General features: G+C 36.0%; 2 protein-coding genes across 2 annotated transcripts in view; one reads left to right on the top strand and one right to left on the bottom strand.

Moving 5' to 3' along the window:
- LOC109842942 (origin of replication complex subunit 4) lies at nucleotides 1,434-18,503 on the bottom strand. Its single transcript, XM_020412178.1, has 16 exons — nucleotides 18,376-18,503; nucleotides 18,189-18,279; nucleotides 15,772-15,828; nucleotides 15,630-15,677; nucleotides 13,450-13,500; nucleotides 13,319-13,362; nucleotides 13,120-13,183; nucleotides 12,372-12,458; nucleotides 10,752-10,843; nucleotides 10,570-10,651; nucleotides 10,190-10,275; nucleotides 9,977-10,086; nucleotides 9,347-9,439; nucleotides 9,167-9,231; nucleotides 8,931-9,074; nucleotides 1,434-1,908 (listed from the first exon to the last, which is right to left on the bottom strand). The coding sequence occupies exons 1-16, from the start codon at nucleotides 18,471-18,473 to the stop codon at nucleotides 1,867-1,869; spliced, it is 1,254 nt and encodes a 417-aa protein (XP_020267767.1). The 5' UTR covers nucleotides 18,474-18,503; the 3' UTR covers nucleotides 1,434-1,866.
- LOC109844687 (oxygen-evolving enhancer protein 1, chloroplastic-like) overlaps nucleotides 20,341-22,097 on the top strand; it is a 1,896-nt gene continuing 139 nt past the window's right edge. Inside the window, exons 1-2 of the mRNA XM_020414128.1 lie at nucleotides 20,341-20,647; nucleotides 21,313-22,097. The exon at nucleotides 21,313-22,097 is cut by the window's right edge and continues 139 nt beyond it. Coding sequence (XP_020269717.1) covers nucleotides 20,414-20,647; nucleotides 21,313-22,068 — 990 coding nt within the window. The 5' untranslated portion in view covers nucleotides 20,341-20,413 and the 3' untranslated portion in view covers nucleotides 22,069-22,097. The remainder of the gene's footprint in view (nucleotides 20,648-21,312) is intronic.

Genomic DNA, 22,097 nt, shown 5'->3' on the forward strand with positions numbered 1-22,097 from the left:
AATTATAGCATTTTTCATGCCAAAATGAACCGTGAATCCTGTAGTTCCTTTATAAACTTTTTCTGTTTGATTGCATATTAGATCGAAAAATGAGACAAGTAGAATTTAATCGTACACAAATTTGAGACAATCGCTTCCTAAGATCTAAAGATAACATAAAGGAATTGCAACGAACACAAACACAATTTCTTACTAGATATGTGCATTCTAGTAATTTTTCTTTATTTATTTATTATTATTATTTGTACTTAGAAAGGTGTTAGATCCATAAAATTTTCATCAGTGCCTAATTTTTTTGTCTAAAATGAGAACGATAAATGAGAATCTGCATAGTGGACGTGTCCTCTTTTAACCCAAGCCATTATCCCGAGTGCTGAAAGAGGGGAATAAAAGATGGGAGGCCTCCATTAAAGGCCACCAAGCTCTTCCTAATAAAGAGCTTCAACAGAATCCTCCAGCAAAATTTTATAGCTCAGAATGTCGCCGTAATCAAACTCCGCCTTCGCTCAATTAAAAGAGGGGCCCTTAATCAATGTATTTGACTTCGGTGCCATGCTCCGATAATGACATACGTTACGCATACAGTGATTAAGAATAAGACATCTTACGGCCCTGTTATTTTTTCCAATTATTTCCCCCATTTTTTTTTCATGAAGATCGTCTTCGAGCATCAACTTTACCTGGCTACACATGACAAAATGGAATTATGGAAGACGCCGATGAGTATCTGTACTTTTTCTTCCCATGTTTCCATTTTGGTGCTTTGGTGGTCGTATCTGAGTTCATATATCTGGAAATTTGCATCAGATGATTTAATTTTTAAGGTAATACTTGGAATTAGCATCTTATAAAAAAAAAATTCAAGGAAAAACGTCCGATAGAGTACTATCGATCATTTTGCCCATGACATCTGAATATTTCGTTCGCCTATTAGCTTCTCAAGATTTAGCAAAAGTTACAGCAAAGCCAACAAATATATTGATTTGCCCTTCGATATATGCAATACCCAACAATTATGAAATAGTTAAATTTAGCTTTGTACCTCCGACATTCTACCTTATCGGCCATTGAGCAAATTCATTGCAGCAGGCGGATCCAAACGCATCTACATCGACACTTCACCCGTCTCTTTTCTACTTTCCTTCAATCAAAGCTCGTTATGAAACAATAATTCCGACTAGCACCAATTATTCCCACCCGAAATTTCATAAGAGGCTCCCATGTGTTTATTCGTTAGGAGCGTACTGGCCGAAACAAATCATATTTATTGCAATCTTAGTTTGGTAGCAAACATGGCTTACATCAGCTAACTACTCCGAAAAAGTCCAGCGCAAGCGGCGTTTATTTCTCCCGGATAAAACACCCAATAATACGGTGCCAAACGCAATAAGGTCCAAGGAGCGTATATTAGTAGCGGGGCCAACAAATTAAAGTGATGGAACCACCCAAGTACTGAAATCTGAACGAAATTGCATTACAACCTGTAATTTTATCAATCTCTAATGGATTACTTCCATTTACAGGCCATCAACATGTTAAGGTTACAAGCATTCGTGGTGTTGCTTGCTAAAAGAACACCCGGTAGAAGGGAGAAAGAAAAAGGACAGCTTACAGAAGTTAAATTTACATCGATCGCTAGGTTCTTCAACTTCATGGATCAAGAGAACTTTTAAATAAATGAGCTAATCATTTATAGCTGATAATAGATGATGCCTCTGCAACTGAGCTAATATAGTTTCATTCATGACACGTGCATGCATTTACGTCCGTTTCCCCCTTACAGTTCGTCATCGTCTCCACTCTCCAGGGTACCAACTTCACAGCTTTTGTCTTTCAAGCTTCACCAGTAGTAAAAATAACAGTCTACTATTTGTAACTTTCATGGTCTAGTAATTTTTGAAGAATGGCCTGAATGAAGAAATGATGCTATTAGTATTTTGACTCTAAAAACGTAAATTATCCAAAATAACTGGAAGACGAACGACAGAGCATGTTTGACAACTTGGTCAAAGCGGATTACAATCCACTTTTGCGTGTTTGGCAACCACAAACTCAGTGTGTTATTTTGGATTATAATCCACCATAAAATAATCTAGGATTCCTAGGTTATAATCTACATGTTTGACTGAGTAAAAGACAAAATTGCTCTGATTTCGTTACGTCTCTATCTTTCCCCTTCTCTCTTCTCCCACTTTTAGGGGTTATTTTTACCATCTAATAATATTATAAAAGTATGTTGGTATGTTAAAACATTTCTTCCGAAAATGCTCTTTAAAACACATATATGCATACATCTCTAGCACATCCATACATTAAGATATATACATTACATACTAATAATAAAAAGGAGAATATGCTTCCATCCCCCAAAAGTCAAGGAAACGTGCTTCCCACCCCCAAGACTTTGTCAATGGGTGTTTTACCCCCAAAAATAAAGATTCTGTTCTTTGAGCCCCAAAAACACAAAACCCAAGAGATTAAAATATGTGAAGACCATAATACCCTTCTCTCTCTTTCTTTTTTTATTAAAATATGATGAGAATTATTTTATTATTTTTGTTTTCTCTCTCTCTTTATCATAATGTACTGAGATGATAGTTAAAATGATTGATGAGGATTATTTTATTATTTTTATTTTTGTTGTTTATATTGGGAGATTGTTAAAGTTACGGGTTAATTGTTAAGGTTACGAGTTAATTGTTAATGTTACGGGTCAATTGTTAAGGTTATGAATCCCCCCTCTCTCTCTCTATCATGATGTTACTTTGATGATATTAAAATGATTGAAGAGGATTATTATTTTATTATTTTCGTTTTTTATTCTTTTCATATTTTTAGAATATTTGTTGTTAAGGATAATGGTTGGTTGTAAAGGTTATGCATTGTTTGTTAAGGTTACGGGTTTGTTGTTAAGGTTATGGGTTTGTTGTGTAGGTTACGGATTTATTGTTAAAGTTACGGGTTTAATTGTTAAGGTTACGGGTTTAATTGTTACGGTTACGATTTAATTGTTAAGGTTACGAGTTTAATTGTTAAGGTTACGGATTTAATTGTTAAGGTTACGGTTTTAATTGTTAAGGTTACGGGTTTAATTGTTAAGGTTACGGTTTAATTGTTAAAGTTACGGTTTAATTGTTAAGGTTATGGGTTTAATTGTTAAGGTTACGGGTTTAATTGTTAAGGTTACCGGTTTAATTGTTAAGGTTACGGTTTAATTGTTAAGGTTGCCGGTTTAATTGTTAAGGTTACGAGAGAGAGAAGGGATCTATAACATTAACAATTGACCCGTAACCTTAACAATTAAGCCCGAAACCTTAACAATTAAACCCGTAACCTTAACAATTAAACCCGTAACCTTAGCAATTAACCCGTAACCTTAACAATTAAACACGTAAGCTTAACAATTAAACCCGTAACCGTAACAATTAAAGCCGTAACCGAAATAATTAAACCCGTAACCTTAACAATTAAACTCATACCTTAACAATTAAATCGTAACCTTAACAATTAAACCGTAACCGTAACAATTAAACCCGTAACCTTAACAATTAAACACGTAACCTTAACAATTAAACCCGTAACCAAGGTTATTGATAGCGGATCGCGTCGCGTCGCGGCGAGGTACCGCTAAGGCTATTGCGCGCTATTGCGGCGAAATAGCGGCAAATAGCGCACAGTCAAATAGCGGACAAATTTAAATATATTTAAATATCCTAAATAATAAGAAAATTCATAAAAAAATCTAAAAATTCTACAAATGCATACTTAATGCCTAAACATGAAGTAGATGTGTACAAGAACAAGAACAAATAACAAGAACAAATAAATAAACAATAACAATATAAGTACTATAACGGTAGAACTTTATTTCTTCACTCTTTATTCATACAATAACAATATAAAGTACTATAACAGTAGAACTTTATTTCTTCAACTCTTTATTCATACAATAAATAAACATGTTATATTTCTTCATTCATTCAATAACTCAATAAGTTATAAATTTATAATGATTTGATTGATTTCAAATGTTGATTATACAGGTTTTCTGGAAGTTGGAAATCTCAAGGGCACTAATCATTTCGGTGCAGCTGCTGGTTATGAAGATCAACCCGTTTATCGCATACATATTAATTTGTTGTAAATTTCTTGTATTATTAGTAAATAACAATTGATAAGCTTGTTGTATGAGTATGAATGAAACTATGAAAAAAATCAAGAAATATAGCATCATTGATTCTCGAAATACTGCAGTCCTGAACGTGATGGAAACACCATTTATGGAATACATATTAATTTGTTGTAAATTATTTCACGTATATTTTCATGTAATCATGTGATTAAAGGTTAAACATCTGTAAATATCAAACAAGAGTCCAAGACAGGTGTGCTAACGTGCCATGTCTAATAAAGATGGAAACACCATTTATTATTGACCTTCTTCAGAGTTATTCTTGTTTATTATCTAATATAGGTAAAGGAACAGAAAAATTAGTTATGCAACTATGCAAGTTGGAGAAAGCAATTCAGGCACAAAAGGAATGTGAGATGAGGTAGGAATTCCCAAAATTTGGACCTAGTCCCATAATTTTATACATTTTCCTCTGTGGCAGATCTAGCCAACAGAGATGGACGCCGAAGCCTGGAGCCTGGAGTGGAGATGATGACGTCGATGGACTCCGGAGCCTGGAGCCTGCAGCGGAGATGATGATGTCGAAGGAGCCTAGAGCGGAGAAGATGGGAGCGGAGCTACGGAGTGCGAAGATGATGAAGTCGAACCGTCGAAGGAGCCTGGAGCGGAGAAGATGGGAGCGGAGCTGCGGAGTGCGGAGATGATGAAGTCGAACTGTCGAAGGAGCTGGAGCGGAGAAGATGAAAGGTGGCTAGGGTTCGGGAGTGAACTGAGGGATTCGTCGCTTTTTTAGCCTCTTTTAACAAGCGGGTTCGGGTTCGGGTCGGGTTTGGGGCAAAAAAATCAAAACACATTTGATAGCGGGTTAGCGGTTTTAGCGGGTTTGGCCGCTTTTATCCGCTATTGAGCGCTTTTACGCGCTATTCGAGCGCTTCGCGGTTTTTTCCGCTAAATCCCGCCGCGAACCCCCTACGCGTAGCGCTGAGGGGCCGCGATCCGCTATAGCCCCGCTATTGACCGCTATTTACAACACTGCCCGTAACCTTAACAATTAAACCCGTAACCTTAACAACAAATCCGTAACCTACACAACAAACTCATAACATTAACAACAAACCCGTAACTTTAACAACCACCCCATAATCTTAACAATAAATGCATAACCTTTACAACCAACCATTATCCTTAACAACGAATATTCTAAAAATACGAAAAGAATAAAAAACGAAAATAATAAAATAATAATATTCTTCAATCATTTTAATATCATCAAAGTAACATCATGATAGAGAGAGAGGGGATTCACAACCTTAACAATTGACCCGTAACATTAACAATTAACTCGTAACCTTAACAATTAACCCGTAACTTTAACAATCTCCCAATACAAGCAACGAAAATAATAAAATAATCATAATCAATCATTTCAACTATCATCTTAGTACATTATGATAAAGAGAGAGAGAAAACAAAAATAATAAAATAATCCTCATCATATTTTAATAAAAAAGAAAAAAAAGAGAAGGGTATTATGGTCTTCACATATTTTAATCTCTTAAGTTTTATGTTTTGGGGGCTCAGAGAACAGAATCTTTATTTTTGGGGGTAAAACACTCATTGACCAAGTCTTGGGGGCTCAGAGAACAGAATCTTTATTTTTGGGGGTAAAACACTCATTGACCAAGTCTTGGGGGTGGGAAGCACGTTTCTTTGGTTTTTGGGGGCTGGAAGTATTTTTCCCTAAAAAAAACGTTACAATTATTCATCTTCCATAAATCGTTATAAATTACTATTATAACATTCCCCCACTAAGTCTTGACATTACACACTAATAATGAAAAACGTTACAACTATTCATCTTCCATAAATCACTATAAATTACTATAGAATCTTATCAAATTTCTCTAACCAAAATTCTAACTTTTAATCAAAAATTCATATTGAAAAGTATGGAGACACAATTGCAGCACTTACAAACCGCAAGAAGTGTGAGTGTGTCAATGGTAACATCATTGGCGTAGTACAATCGAATTGAATGAGGGGATGGTAATGGAAGCATCAGTGTACCAGTTTAGAGAGCAGAGAAAACCCCGATGAATGCGACAATGATACGAATGTATCTTCTCTTCGGGAGCTTAACGATCCTCATGGGAGCTTGAGAATAGATGATTCTCATGATAACATGAGAATAGGGGTGTAAAACAGTACAGTAAAACGCAGGTGAAAGCGTGGAACGAGACGACAAGCAGCAGATTTGAAGAATCCAGTTTTCAGCTCGTGAGTCGACTCATCAGGTTGAGTCGACTCATGACTGTCATGAGTCGACTCACGAAACCTAGCCATTTTGTCAAAAGTTTCTACTCGGTCGACTCATTAGTTTATGAGTCGACCCATGTGTCATGAGTCGACTCATCTCCGTCATGAGTCGACTCATCGACGATTTCCTGGTTTGGTTGGGTTTCTGTTCACACGAATTCATGTTGGTTTTAGGCTTGGTTATTTACCAGATTGTCATCCACGTTTGTACACCTATATAAAGGATTGTTTTAGGATTTCTAAGCAATCAGAGGGAATTAAGAGAGATTCTAATCATTGTATTAGGGTTTAGAGAAGATTGAGAGGTTGTTCTCGATTCTAGTGAGAGAGATTCTAATCATTGTATTAGGGTTTAGAGAAGATTGAGAGGTTGTTCTCGATTCTAGTGAGATTATGAGGAAAATTTTTGTAATAATTGATTCTTCATAATCTAGAGAATGTATTTTCCTTCGCCATACTGAATTATTCTTGTGTTTTAGTTGTCTTCTTCTCAACCCACCTTTTGGTAATTCCGCGATCAAAGGGTGCTCACACGGCAACTCGTATCAGACAAAGAAGACGGTCCTGTATTTTATCAAAATCTGCAGCTATTTCAGTCATAAACTAATTGGTTTTTCCCCTTCCATCTTCGTATATGTTTTTGTCTTAGCATGTAAATTGGTTTCCAACTCCTAGGCATGTTTGTAAATACGCTAAATTGTTTGTATAGTTTGGTTGAATCTCTTAATGCATTATGCTTATTCTCGGGATAAAGAAAGTTTTGTCCATGACAATGCATTATAAGTGTAATTGCTTTCACTTATATCTGTGTAAAGGGTTAATTTTCGTTATATGGTCACTAAGATAATACATTAATATTATTGGGTAATAAAGGACAAATAGAAAGTGCAAGAAGATCAATTTAGAAAATGATATAGTTAGTTGGTCCTGAGGATGCTTATAGAATGGATTACTACTACAATTTTAAGAGTATTATGAATTTTCTGCTATTAGTTATTAATTTTCTGCTATTAATCTACTATTTGAGTATAATAGTTAATGTGTGATAATTATAATTTATATTGATATCACATTAATATATAATATTTATATGAATTATTAAATATGTGCAATTATCAAATATAATATGAGTAAAAAGTTATTTATTTACCAATTCAAATAAATAAATATATAACATAACATTACAGTAATATGAAAAGTCGTCAACTTTTTATTATTCCACTATCTTCTTAACCCCCCTTTAATAAGGAACTCATTCATGAATTGGTTAGAACATTTCTTCCAAAAATACCCTCCGAAACACATACATGCATACATCTCTAGCACATCCATACATGCATACATTAAGATATATACATACTTAATTTTTCATAACCTCCCTATTTATTAGCATCAAATTTTTATTTAACCACCCACTAATTTAATTTTTCATAACCTCCCTATTTATTAGCATCAAATTTTTATTTAACCACCCACTAATAACATTCCCTCACTAAGTCAATGGTAACATCATTCATGAAGGGTTACCCATTTTTCCATTAACCATCTGTAAAGTGTATTATTATAACAAATAGGGTAAATTATACATAATTCCCTTTTCTATATCTTAAGTTGCACTAAATCCACCTTAATATACTAGCACTTAATACACTTGAAATGCAATTTTAGAGATATAAATTGCAAGCATCAAATATAAATTGGGGGACTCTAAGAGCTAATAATAAACTAGATGAGGTTTAATAATTTCTAGAAAGATAATTTCAAAATGACACCCCTCTCTCTCATGTAAATGTACTTGAGCATCTTGCTTTACAAATAGTTTATATTTTAAAATAGAAACATGTGTAAGCTAATTTTCTATGCAGAGAGTTGTTGTTTTCGATAAAAATAACTTATTCATGACCTCCTACAAATATATTCATTTAATCTTTATGCATTAAGTCTCATTTCATTGAATAAATATTGATTCTTTATTAATTACTATAATAACTTAATAACTATTCACTTTCTAACCTAATAGAACCAAAAGAATTCTAAAAAATTGATCAACAAGTGTGCCTACGTGCAACGCACGTATACGATACTATTTTAACAAAAGGCACATGGATTATAAACCACCTCTTTACCAAACACCTAAAATTTTAATCCACTTATATCATAATCTACAAATGGACCCAACTGGATTATAATCTTGAATTGCCAAACAAGCCTTTATATTGCTCCAGTGAGAACACTAAAGTAGTTTAGTATGCATGAAAGAGTCAGATACCAGCACCACCACGTTGCTATGATTTTTGATTAGTGAACCCAAAACATAAACTTGTAGGTCGTTGGACTGACAAATTAACACAAAAGCCCCAAGGAAAATATGGTGATTTCCTCCAGATCATTGAAAATGATTAATGGGTGACATTCTAGTTTTCTAAAACAAGCATGTAATGTTCTGGGCAGAAAGTGGAGAAGAAAAATGCAGGCAACTTACAGGACAAGAAGAGTTCGACTTCAATCCCTGATGCAGCTCACGAGGAGATAACAGAAGTTTCACTGGACGAAACTCAATAGACAGACTTCGAGACCTAGGATCACTGAAACCAATTAACTCTCGTTCCAGGAGATGCTCGAAAGCCTGCAGTATATGACCAAATAAAGCTTTATCGTAATGCTTTTTCACTTACACTATTACAATGGACAAATTGGTATTTATGAGGAAAGACAAACCCGTAAACAAACATTGTGTGCATAATTGTCAGAGGTCTTATAAGCATCTTGTATAGACTTATACTCTGTCAAAGCCATGATCAACCAGTTAACAACCCATGGTCAAATCAAGTTTTGCCCCCAAGTAAAGCTTTGTATACATCTTGAAGAAATATTAGCACAATAAAGATTACGGTTGACCTTTCATTATAGAGCTGAAGTTGTATGAGTTCTGCTCTTTAATCTCCAGCCTGTTCATGCAGACTAACATATACAGCTCCAAGATTGAGACATCTATGCACCAAGTAAATCATCAAGAAAGAGAAAATTTCAGAAGAGTGCATGCAGCAGTAAACAAAAATTATTTGGATGAAGAATCTTATATCCAACTAGATAGCATCAAATGACTGAAATCAGATTGTAGATGATAAACAAAGGCAAGCAAGAAATAGTGTGATGAAATATTGAAATATCTCACTTTGGATTTTTTTTTTGCAATAGAAAAAACATTCAGATGGTACTGTTTCCATTCAGGAATAATACCACCAAGCGAGCATTTCTAAACTGACTTAAAAAATACTGGTGCACAAATGTCCAGTTTAGGTCCATAAAAGTGTGTTAGTATATAAAATTATAACCCCAAACCCTCAGCACGAGTTCTGAGTTTTGGTGCACTATAGGGGCTTTGAGAAATATGAAGTTCAACTTACCATGATTAACTACATGAAGATATATTTTCCAATCATGTACTGCATTAGTCCATTAGAATGAAATTAAAGCTAAATTATATAACAAATACAGGAGTGCAAGTTCAATGCATAGAATGGCTACCTAACAGAGCATCAAGCTTGGGCTGCCTCTGAGTGCACGGAAGAGCAGTTTTAAAGTTCTCCAGGGACAGCAATCCAGACTCTAAATCCAAATAACTTACAACCCTGAAACTGTAGTTTTTTTAAGATCAATTATAACCTAAGCAGGTAAGACTGTCATCAACAAGAGAGCATTCATGCCCAGACTACTCATGCAAATGATGGGAGAACTTACAGAAACCTCAACAGGTTGCTGATAGTGCCCTCAACGTTTGATAGTGAATTAAGAATTTCTTTGAACCTTTTATCACCTAAAATTTTCTGCAGCATGTGGATCAATAAAATTATGGTTGTGGTCAGGACTTGAGAGATTTATGACTACTTATGAAGAAAGTAAACTTGAATTAACTTCTAAAGTTAAATTAAAAAACATGAAAATAAGTACTCTCTATATAAATAAACAGATTCAGATGGTAACAGTTAATCTGTCTGTATCACCTGGCATCTAAGAAACTAAATCAGTTTTAGAAGATTGTTTAATTTACAGGCCTCATATACGAAGAAGCATGCCAAAATGTTTCAGTTTTCTCAAAGAAATGCTCCCAAAAAGGATACCTGGACCGCTGAATTGAAATCTCTGATGTAGCTTGAGGGAAAACTCTCATCTTTTGGCAAGTATAAAAGATGTTCCAACAATCTGCAGTTAGTTGGGAGAAAAGTCAAAATTAGAACAAATGGAACGAATTTATAGCTGAAGTTGTCATGATTTACAGCATGCAAGCGAATAGTTGAACAACCTTACTGTGTCTTCTGATGTTGGAGGAGCACATAGAAGCTTCCTATGTGAAAACCGAGATCTTACTCTTTTTTCTAAGAGCTGGTCTGCATCCTGAGACAGATAGTCCAGCATAAACATATTACAAACAACAGTCTATGGACGGGATTTTGATTTTCTTTTTCAAGTTAGTGTACAATACTTTTGTTAAATTAAACCAAGTGTTGCTGCAGGTCCAAGCTGAGAAGAATGATGTACATTTTGCTACTAGTAAAAAACTAACAGAACAGAAGACTACCACATGCCTATCCTAAAAGCATATGAATAGTCAGAGTCTGGTCTACATCCAAGTTTCCCTTGACATACTTTCCAAATTGCTTATGGCCTTACCCATTGTTGAGGTTGCTCTGATATTTTTATTCATAATCAATTTTGAGATGTGTATGGTCATTAAGTAATTCATAACCATAGGATTACACTTGTCACACATCTAAATGTGCAATTTCCACAGATACATGTAATGTTAAAGAGGCATGTCGATGGGGATTGAAGAAGGGGAAAAAAGAATAAAGATAAGAAAATTACTTCTCTCATGACATATTCAGACAATTATTCAAGAAAACTAGTCTTTTATAGACTGACAAAACTTGGTGATTAAAAAATGATACATAAAAAAAGTACAAAAATTAAACTAGAAAAGCAAGCTAGACAAATGTCGTGAATCTAACAAAAAATTGCATCTACATTCACATTGCAGATGATTTCGAGCCTGCAGGATTTTATGCACCCATGGTTTTTCTGATGGATGATTTCAAACCCTCAGATTTTTAGATGAAACTTTTCATATGGCTAAGTTACTGTTGCTGCCACAATTTGTTTCAAATTCTGAAAACAGCAAAAGCCTAGAACAAAATATACAGGTTATTGTAGCCAACTCGACTTAGATATGCAAGGTGTTTTCCAACACAAAGAATGGAACTGAAGAGTATATGAAGCATTCATTACAGGTGTTTCTCCATGTGGTTCTAAACTTTCACCTCCCTCCCCTCTACTCTATGCTTAAACCCACAGATGGAGCTATTCCTTCCAGACAACCCATTGGACCCAGTAACAGCTACATGTATTATAATTTGGATATTGAATGTTCTTGCTCCCAGTTAACCAATTCGAATATGATAGGCATAGAGCAGTAAATTAATACCAATAAATGTTTATGAGACACTTCTTGAAGGTTGTTGAACAGTAAAGTGCACAAGAAAGGAAAATAAGTTCTTGTGTGAAAAAGCTTAGCACTTGAACTAAAAGGGAAAGTAGTTAGACAAAGCTGATCGAGGAAAAAAAGGGCGGAGCATGTATTTAACAATTTATGTAGAAAAATATTTTTAAAAGTGGAGGAGACTCATAAGGAAGTCATACGTTGCTAAATAGAATTTCCCGAAATTCTGGTTCCCATAGAAGATATAGACAGTTTAGACTTCAAAAGATGTACCAAACATTAGCCAAATCAGTGCATTCTCTTTCACAGTAAAGACCAAAGCATTCAGCAGAAGTGAATAGAACTTACTACAATTATATACAGCTCTCAGCAAATAAAATCATTTAGCAATATACTAAAATAACTATGATGAGTAATTGTCCATACCAAGCGACAGCTCACGCCAATCACTACAGACTGGGAAGTCAATGTCTGCATAGCATCTAGCAAGCTATAGAGCAACCGTTGTTTTCCCTGAGAATTCAAGAATAGAAATGGAACCAAGTCCAAGTCATTGATATTAATGAGAAGAACAAGTTCCATTACTTAATTTTACATAATGAACTGTTAAATTAACTTAAGATGCATCACCTCAAGCAAAGATTCTTAAGATGCAAATATTTTTTGTAGCAAGTGCAAAATTGATATAGTTCATATCTGTTCTTGTAATACAAGACCTTAGTTGCATAGGTACGGGTATGAGAACTGGTACAAGTATGGGTACATGACACAACAAATTTGTAAAAGGTAGGGTACGGGGACACAACTATAAATATGTATGTCATTTATGTTTATATGTATTAACATTGATAATTTACATAAGACCAATGTATTAGAAATAGATGTAAAGTGTAGAATATACATTCATGAAGCATATGAGGAGTGTTTTATATTAAAAGCTGTAGTATATAATTGAATATACGCTTGAACAAATGTATGCATATATTCAAGAAGTGTCCAAAAAGTTTGGGTATAGGTATGGGTACGTGTCGCGTACACGTATGACTTCTAAATAAAAGTACCCTGGTAACATAGGTTAAAACTAATTTTGGGAAATAATTATTTTTAAAAAAACATGATGATATTGAATCAAAATGGAACATAAATTCTTCATGAGGAATACATTCATGGGTACCTGAGTGAAGAGGTCAAACTCATCTAGGACAAAGATGACTGTCTTGTGAGCTAATCCACATTCTCTAGCAAGAAAATATATTAAACTTTGTAAAGATAGTGCACCCGAAAGGAACCAGCAAGTTAAATAATGATAAAATAAAAGTACAGGAATCAAATTATGCACGAGTACAACCCAACTAAAATGGATTTCTACTCACCGCAACATGTCTATCATGAACTGAGAGTTATCATCAGATGAGGCCTACAAAGAGGTAAAACCAACAGGAGACTGAGAACTCCTGTATAACTTACTGCATAATAATTAATGAAAGAAAAGTGAGAGAAATACCGCTTTTGAGAATAAAAGTTGGAGTTCTGAGCAAAGTTGTCTAGCTATTTCCTAAAAGATCCAAAAACATACCAATAAGACAAATAAAGGTTCACACAAAATATGCCCAGATAGGTATAACTAAAATAACCGACAACATGCGTACAAAATATAAGTCAAAGAAAATGTTGTCAGAAAATATCAGGCAACAAAATTTCCATGTCGTCAAAAGAACTCAACCACCAGATTCAAGCATTGCTGTTAACTGAACCGTCTTAAGAATAATACTGATAAACAGACTGTCAATAGTAAACAATTACACATTCTTACAAAAACCAAACCTATTACACATAAATAACACAAGATAAGTCCTCCCTGAAAATATAGGTGAAAGTGAAACTCATAAATATGCAAAGTTTTCTCAAGAATAAAAAAAATATAAATGACCAATACCTGATAAGGCTGATATCAGAGTAGTTGGTGTCCACTCAAGTGATAAACATACAAAAAGTGGCTCTTCAAATTTTGTGTTTTTGTAAAAAAGTGAAAAGATCCATATGGAGCACCACCATAAACTTTTTGCCTTCACCACTTGAAATTGACTTAACATGCTGTATAAAGATTTCCCTGGTTGGCTTGTGTACATCCAGTCAAGAGATATACAGTTGACACCTCAAAACTAGATTGATACAAGTGAAAGACCTACTCGGCGCCAAGATTTATTAACATATAAGGTTTTCAAGGAGAGTACAACGGATGTGACACCTATAACTGCATAAGAACTTGAACTTACAACTGTAGTTGACTATGTTTTTTATTGCAAAACCTGAACGAGTATTTGCTTCCATGGAGAGTACTATGGATGAGTGCAGTGTTTTATCTGTATAGTGAATTATAGAGAGACGAGGAGGGTTCATTGTGGACATCTAAAGGTCATAATGTCATATTGGCCCTTCAGATCAATCTCCAACTCCAAGTAGCAATCTCATTATGTGGATTATATGTTAAACTAACTTGTTTAGTTAGATTGTCCTTCCTTAAACCACATGAATCAATTTAATTTGTGCAAAACAGTCTCTCTTGTTACATTTTATTGCATTATATAAGCGAAATGCAGTTGCTATAGTAAGTAGAATTAGCTCACTAGATTTTTCAAAGTTTATTGTTCTTGTTCCTATTCTACTATTAATATCTCTCTTTGTTGAGGAAAGTATAAAGCCTTCTTGTTCTCTCTTTCATCTCTATAGTATGTTGGTTTTCCAAGGATTTCCTACTGCAATTCTAATTTTCTCGAGGATCAGAATATTTGAGGATGTCAAAGGACCCTGCCATCGCACCAAAAATTTAAAATTATGATGAGGCTTGCTTTGATTATTTGATACCATGTCAAAGGATCCTGCCACTAAACCAAAACTCTGCAGTTATGGTGAGGGTTTAGGGTTATAACTTTATATTCTAACAGAGGATAAGTGAGGACTTATACCGAAAGAAAGAACTAACTCCTTGGAGACCATATATGCTTGCTTGAACTTTCAAAGCAAGTTGTTTTTTTGTTTGAACACCTTGGGACCCAATAAGGACCAGACTGTAGGAACATAATAGGATATAAGTGTGAAACTGTAGTCAAATTTCATTGTGATGAATGTGGATAATATGGATACCAGGAATGTTCTCATTATTGCTGATCTGGCCTTAACAATCATGTGGTGTTATGATAGTGTAAAAAACACCTCTAGTTTACTTTTGTTCCGTCTGTTTTCAATTAGCTATCTCTCATATCAGTCTTTTTTAGTTATAGAGTCTGTTTCTACAATGACAAAGGATAGACTCAAGTCGTGCCTCTATTGACACACATATTATACTAGTAAGTTTTCTTTTACCAAGCAATATGCAATCCCTGCTTTTAAGTTGTGTCTCGTTTAGCTGCTGCTTCTTCTTTCATACTTTTAATCTAAATGCTTTAAGTTTAGTGCCACTATTATGGAAACAAATCAATATGTCACATAGCTATTAGACAAAACGGACGCAGGAATACAGCGTCAGATTATTATGTAGCCGAATTTACAAAGATGAATGAAGTACAAGCCTGAATCACCTAAAATAACAGAGAGCAGTTGTTCACACAATCAAATCAAAATGATTGCACACCGTAACAAGATTACCTGTGGTCATAAACATAACAAATAAAAATGAAACCCAACCTTCAGTGCGCAATTGTCATCACTGTGTAGAAGCCCATTTAACCTAACCTGACCATCAAATATAACAAATTAATTTACACTAAAAGAGAAATAATAAAAACATTAAGCCTTATGAAATCAAGTTAAGATGATTGGATCATACCACAGTAATCATGTCAGGATGCTCAGCCTTTAAATCTTCAAGAACTAGGTCCACCACCTATATTTTGTAATAACTAATTGTTACAATTATAAAAGTAAATGTATAAGATAAATCATAGTTCAAGGTTCTGAAAAGTTTGTTTCCATCAAAGAATTGACAGATAGATCTCTGCACATGGTATTAGAAGTCATGCACCCACATGCACGCACGCTTGCGCGCATGATACACACACATACGCAGCATGTAAGACTATTGGTCCTTCTTTTTTAATAACAAATTTGTTTGGAGTAAGATAGGCATATTTAAAAAGAACTGATCACTCTAATACTTAATAGAAAAGAAGATATTCTATTTTAATTCTCGAACAATAGCAGAGAAAGAATAATCAGTCCTTAGAATAAATTGCCAGATTCAAACTTTTGATGGTGGCTTTCAAAATCTAAAGAATTAGGTGGTAGCTATGTAAATATCCATAAATAAAAACTGTAGTATATCAAGCCCTAATGAGTTTCATGCTTAATAAATAATTGCAGATTGATAAAAGTGATGAAATGAAAATAAGGGCAGCCTCTTTCTGCAATATTTATCAATATCCAGGGATGACATGATTCAATTAGATCACATCAAGAACTCAAGTTTTTACTTCCAAATGGAAGACTAACCCAATAATCAAAATAATTATGAGGAATGACATAATAGGCTCGAAAAGGTTTTAGTTCAATCTTTATGCATTATGAAAGATCTTTTCCTGTTTATTATAAAGGAAATGATAGTTCTCAGGGTTGTTGATATTGAACAATAGATGTTCAATAATTTCAATTTATGTTTCTATTGAAAAAGAAAGGATAGATTAGTAAGGAATATGAGAAACTATCAAACTAACCTATGGTGCTATTTTTAATATTACAATGTGGGGGGCCATCAAATGAGGACATCCAATGGGCCAGTTCATTCTTTGTCACAATATACGACTTGGAGACATTTATGAATCTAATTTACATTCAGGTATGTTCTTAGTCCAGGAGATGTTAGATTCTGGTGAAAAAGTAAGGCCTACACAGTTCAATGCCAATGGGTTTACTGTGTTAAAAGCGCCAAAAATATAAAAAAAAACTAATTAAAAAAAGTCTAAGAGCTTGTTGATCAGAAGCTTGATCAAGTTGTGTGTGAACCGGGGGGGGGGGGGGGGGGGGGGGGGGGGGCGCTAAAGATGATTGAGCAGGAAAAAATGAGGTATGGTTGATTTCATGAGGCTAGTCTCAGGACTTAGCGTTATGATTTATGCTAGAACTAAGTGGTGAATGAAGAAGAAAACAAGTAAAACACTAAGGAAACTTAGACAACAAATAAAATACTAATGAAACTTTATTTCACAATAACAATAAAGTTATAGAATAAAGAAATCAAACAAAAAAAAGGACTTGCAGGGACATGCTTTCCTAAAGTGCTTGCTACACCCATTTGGTTTAGTTTGCTCATAGGTTTCTCAGCAATACAATTTCTAAGATGCAACAAGACTTAAGAGTGGGCCAGTAGCAAGCTTGATGGAATTTTGTAGGCTCTTTGCAACTCTTGTTTTATGGGAAAAGAAAGAAAACTCTTCATGTCTTTAGATTAAAGTATCAAAAGATAACTCTTCACCACCAGCCAGTAAACCATTAGAAACCAGAGTTTGCTTCCATAACCAACCAAGCCACAAGCCTTTAGCAATGCCAACGGCTACAAGATATTGGGGTTGAACTAGACAGCCAGCCACAAGCCTTTAGCAATGCCAACGGCTACAAGATATTGGGGTTGAACTAGACAGCCATAGCCAAATAAAAACCCCATTTATACTAGTGAAACTTGGATATCTACCCACATCTAACGACCTCAAGAACAAAGATATATAACAACCAAATAATTTTCCAATACCAACAATGTGCAAGGGTAAATCTCAGCACAAGACATACAAGGGAGGAAACAGGTTGCTCGGTCAACTCACATAAAACAAAAAATTCCACTAATTCCTGATCGAAAAAGCCCAGAGTTCATTTTGCCACTTGAAGTTAACCAGTCCTTAATAAAGTTAGTTTGTGTTCGACCAGAATAGATAATCCAAGCATGTGACTTCGTAAACGAGATAAAGCATTTCATCCCAAGTGTATAAGGACTTTTTCCAGCATGTACCTCAAGGGATTTTAGGGCGCATGATACGGTCAAAATGCTGATTAGAGGATTCATGAGTAGCGCGAGTTTTTGATTTTTCTCTGGAGAGAGCAAAAGTGGTGAGAGATCTAGTTACAAAAAATTTATTTCTCGTAGTGAGTTACATGATAATTTTCCAAGATGTAAAAAATCACATCTTTACCTCGCAGAAAACAATGCAAACAAGTGATACAATTTCTTTAAAATGTTAAAAGAATTAGGGCTTTTACCGCTGATTTGCCGCATCCACGAGGACCGAGAAGGAGTACAGAGTTGTTGCAGGCCTCCGATATGGAGTTCGCGATAAGAAACTTCAGCTTGCTGTGATTTTAGGGGGAATCCCAATTTTCATCAGAAATTTCAAATAGAATGTGAGAGTTTGAGAGAGGAAACCTAGATTAGGGTTTCGATCGGTACCTGTAGTTGGAATCAGGGGAAGATTTGAAGGCGGAGTGGACGAAATTACGGTTGCAGAGCCTCGAGCGCAGGAGGGCTAGGGTTTTCTCTGACGCCATTGGGGCTGCGAAAAGAGGAGAATCGGCGGGAAAATAAAGACGGCTCTGGAATTTTACAATGGCTTAATTGCGTTTTGATACCTCAAAGTTTCGTTCATTCTAAACTTAGGTAACTCAAAGTTTATTTTTACCGATTTGATACCCCATAGTTTCACTCAGTTTAAACTTTGATACATCCAAAGTTTATCTTTGCTTATTTCTACCTTAATATTTCAGAAAAATTAAACTGTGGTATCCTTTGTTTGTTCCACTCTTTAGTTTTTCCTATTAAATCCGCATTATAACAATTGACCTGATTTACACCTTGTTTGGATTGAGAGGAATAAGGGAGAAGGGAAGTTAGGGGAACCATTCACCTTGTTTGGGAACACTTAGGAGGTGAAGTTATTCACCCTAGCTTCCCTTAGTTCACCCCTTAATAGTATAAAATTTGCTACCCCTCAAATTGGGGTGTAACTGAAAAGAAAGGAACTCACTTACTTTCCCTTCTCTTCTTTCACATAGCTTCCCTTAACTTCCCTTAACCCCATTGAAATCCAAACACGCCATTAGACTTTTATGCCAATGTAGTCATTATATAATGACGCCCCAGAAATGACTGAATATTGCAATTCCCAAAACATTGTTCTTTCAATTTAACATAAAAATAATCAATCCCCAAAACATTGAAGTATCAAACGGAAAAATAATAAACCCTGGATATTAAAATTCTAAATGGCAAAACTTTGGGATATCAAATGGACAAAAATATATTTGGGGTGTCAGAGTTTAAAGAGTGTTGGGGTATCAAATGTCTGAAACTAAACTTTTTGAGGTACTATATTTCAAAATGGGTGAAACTTTGAAGTACCAAAGTGCAATTAAGCCCTCTATATTTGGATCCAGTCATGTGCAGTGCGTTCCCTTCAGGGATTCTGGGATCATGCTCGCAGGGTAACGGTGAATGGGGGTTGTTATCAAGGGCGAATGGGTTTATATTTAAAAAGCTATTCTGGACAAGAAGCCCATGGGCTATTCCTAGATAGCGGACATGTCAGTTTTTTTGCTAAAATAGCACTTAAATACCTCATAGTTTCCCTCACTTCGCACTTATATATCTTCACTCATTTTTCGTTGTTAAAATTTAGCAAGCTAATAGTCTTTATTATGCAAACATGAAAATTTTTATCTGAATATTATTATATTGCACTCGCATGCTAAGGTTAATTTTTTTTAACCATTATATATGTTAAATTAGTGTTAGACCTATCCCAATTTAATTTAAAAATAAATAGAATCGAGATAAGTTTCAAATAGAACTTTTCTAGGTTTAATAGTTAATTCCAGAGGCTTAAAATTAGCTTATTCATATGATAACATTCACGTGAAAATTTTCACTTTTGCAAAATAGAGGATACTAACTTGTCATAGTACTTTAAACAACATAGGGTATATAGATGTTACGAAAAAAAACAACAGTGTATGTGTTCATCACTAGTAAACAGATAGCTAGGAATTTATGATCAGCACCATGCATATCTTATCCAGCTTCCTATTATATCTGTATATGCTTTTTTCTTATCCGATTTATGTTGAACATGGACTATGAATCGTCTGTTGGTCTAGAATTCTATTTTGATAATTATCCAACATCTCATTCAACCAAATAATGCATGCATCCATCACTACCAAAAATTAATATCGGATGCAAATATATATAGCACCGTACGGGATCCACTTCATGAGGATTTTGTGCGCACCAAGCAAATCCTCCCATCACGAAACCCGCCACGTGTAACATGAGGCCATGAGCCCCATAAGCCGAACCTCAGCGAGCCAATGGGAGACCACCCCTTATCCAATCCCCTTATCTCTCCCAACTCCAAACAACCACATAATAAGCGATCAAAACCCAAACAGGGAGCGAGTGATCAGAGGAGAAGACTGAACGAATAAAAATCATGGCACTGCAGGCTGCAGCCACGTTGGTCCCGGCCAAGTTCTCGGCCGGCCAGCAACTCAACGTCAAGCCCTCTTCGAGCTCGCACCTCTGCAAGGCCTTCGGCTTCGAGGCCCCGGCGTCCGCAAGGCTCACTTGCTCCCTGCGCTCTGACGTCAGGGATTTGGCTCAGAAGTGTGCTGACGCCGCCAAGCTTGCAGGGTTCGCGCTTGCTACGTCTGCTCTCCTCGCTTCGGTAGAGATCTCTCCTTTACTTCTCTGTCCACGTAGTTCATGATATTGAAATTATCACGGCTACAGAATGTATACCAAAGTAACAGTCAACGAATAGAGCATGTTATCAATGATACTAGAAACTTATAATTTTGGTCTTTTCTTGACTCAGGAACAACCAAAAGTTAAGTAGAAGCTGATTTCTAATTGATAACTTGGAGCTATAATTGACGTATCAACTTCTTATACGTACCTTGTTCGATTCGTTAATTAATGTGAAAAAAGAACATGAATATAATAAATTAATTGTGATTGAGGGAATGGTATCTCCACAGTGTAGTTACTTACATGAGAATCTGAACCCCAAGATTAATATGGATATATTTAGCTACAGTTATACTTTTCTTCTTCTTTTTTTGTTAATTAAAAATGATGTTTCTATTCATTTTAGATACGTACTTATCGATAAATTATTTTCACGCTTGTTAGAAGTAGCTAGAACTTGATCACATGGTTCCAACTCTGTTCAAATTTCCACACACATTTCTGGATTGAAGAATTGCCGCTATTAGGACTGCGAAATGGTACAGCAACAAGAATTAAAACCTCATAATATTACAAATATAGTTGCAAATTTGCATGATCAATGGTAATTCATCGCGAAAACAATTTCCATTTATGCGACAGGGAGCCAACGCCGAGGGCGTGCCAAAACGCCTAACCTACGACGAGATCCAAAGCAAAACCTACATGGAAGTCAAAGGAACCGGCACCGCCAACCAATGCCCGACCATCGACGGCGGCTCCGACACCTTCACCTTCAAATCCGGCAAGTACACCATGAAGAAGCTCTGCCTCGAGCCCACCTCCTTCACCGTCAAGGCCGAGGGCATCGCCAAGAACTCCCCTCCCGAGTTCCAACCCACAAAACTCATGACCCGCCTCACCTACACCCTCGACGAGATCGAGGGCCCCTTCGAGGTCTCCTCCGACGGAGCCGTGAAATTCGAGGAGAAGGACGGCATCGACTACGCGGCTGTCACGGTTCAGCTCCCCGGAGGGGAGAGAGTCCCGTTCTTGTTCACGGTCAAGCAACTTGTCGCCTCGGGCAAGCCCCAGGAGTTTGGTGGGCAGTTCTTGGTGCCGAGCTACCGAGGGTCGTCGTTTCTCGACCCAAAGGGCCGAGGTGGGTCGACTGGGTACGACAACGCGGTGGCATTGCCAGCTGGTGGACGAGGAGACGAGGAGGAGCTGAAGAAGGAGAACATAAAGGAAACGTCGTCGAGCGTTGGGAACATAAAGCTGAGCGTGACGAAGACGAAGCCGGAGACCGGGGAGCTCATCGGGGTGTTTGAGAGCGTGCAGCCTTCGGATACCGATCTGGGAGCCAAGGCGCCCAAGGATGTCAAGATTCAGGGGGTTTGGTACGCGCAGCTTGAATAGTAGAGGGGGGTTTGTATCAACGGTGGGGG

This window comes from Asparagus officinalis, chromosome 1 (genome assembly GCF_001876935.1).
Source record: "Asparagus officinalis chromosome 1, Aspof.V1, whole genome shotgun sequence".
Lineage (NCBI taxonomy): Eukaryota > Viridiplantae > Streptophyta > Magnoliopsida > Asparagales > Asparagaceae > Asparagus > Asparagus officinalis.

Excerpts from the sequence above, each read along its gene's own strand:
- LOC109842942 (XM_020412178.1), bottom strand. The coding sequence starts at position 18,473 with ATGGCGTCAGAGAAAACCCTAGCCCTCCTGCGCTCGAGGCTCTGCAAC. Across the intron at positions 15,678-15,771 it reads ATCCTGACATGATTACTGTG|GTTAGGTTAAATGGGCTTCT; the intron begins GTATGATCCAAT and ends TTTGATGGTCAG. Across the intron at positions 13,501-15,629 it reads ATGACAATTGCGCACTGAAG|GAAATAGCTAGACAACTTTG; the intron begins GTTGGGTTTCAT and ends TGGATCTTTTAG.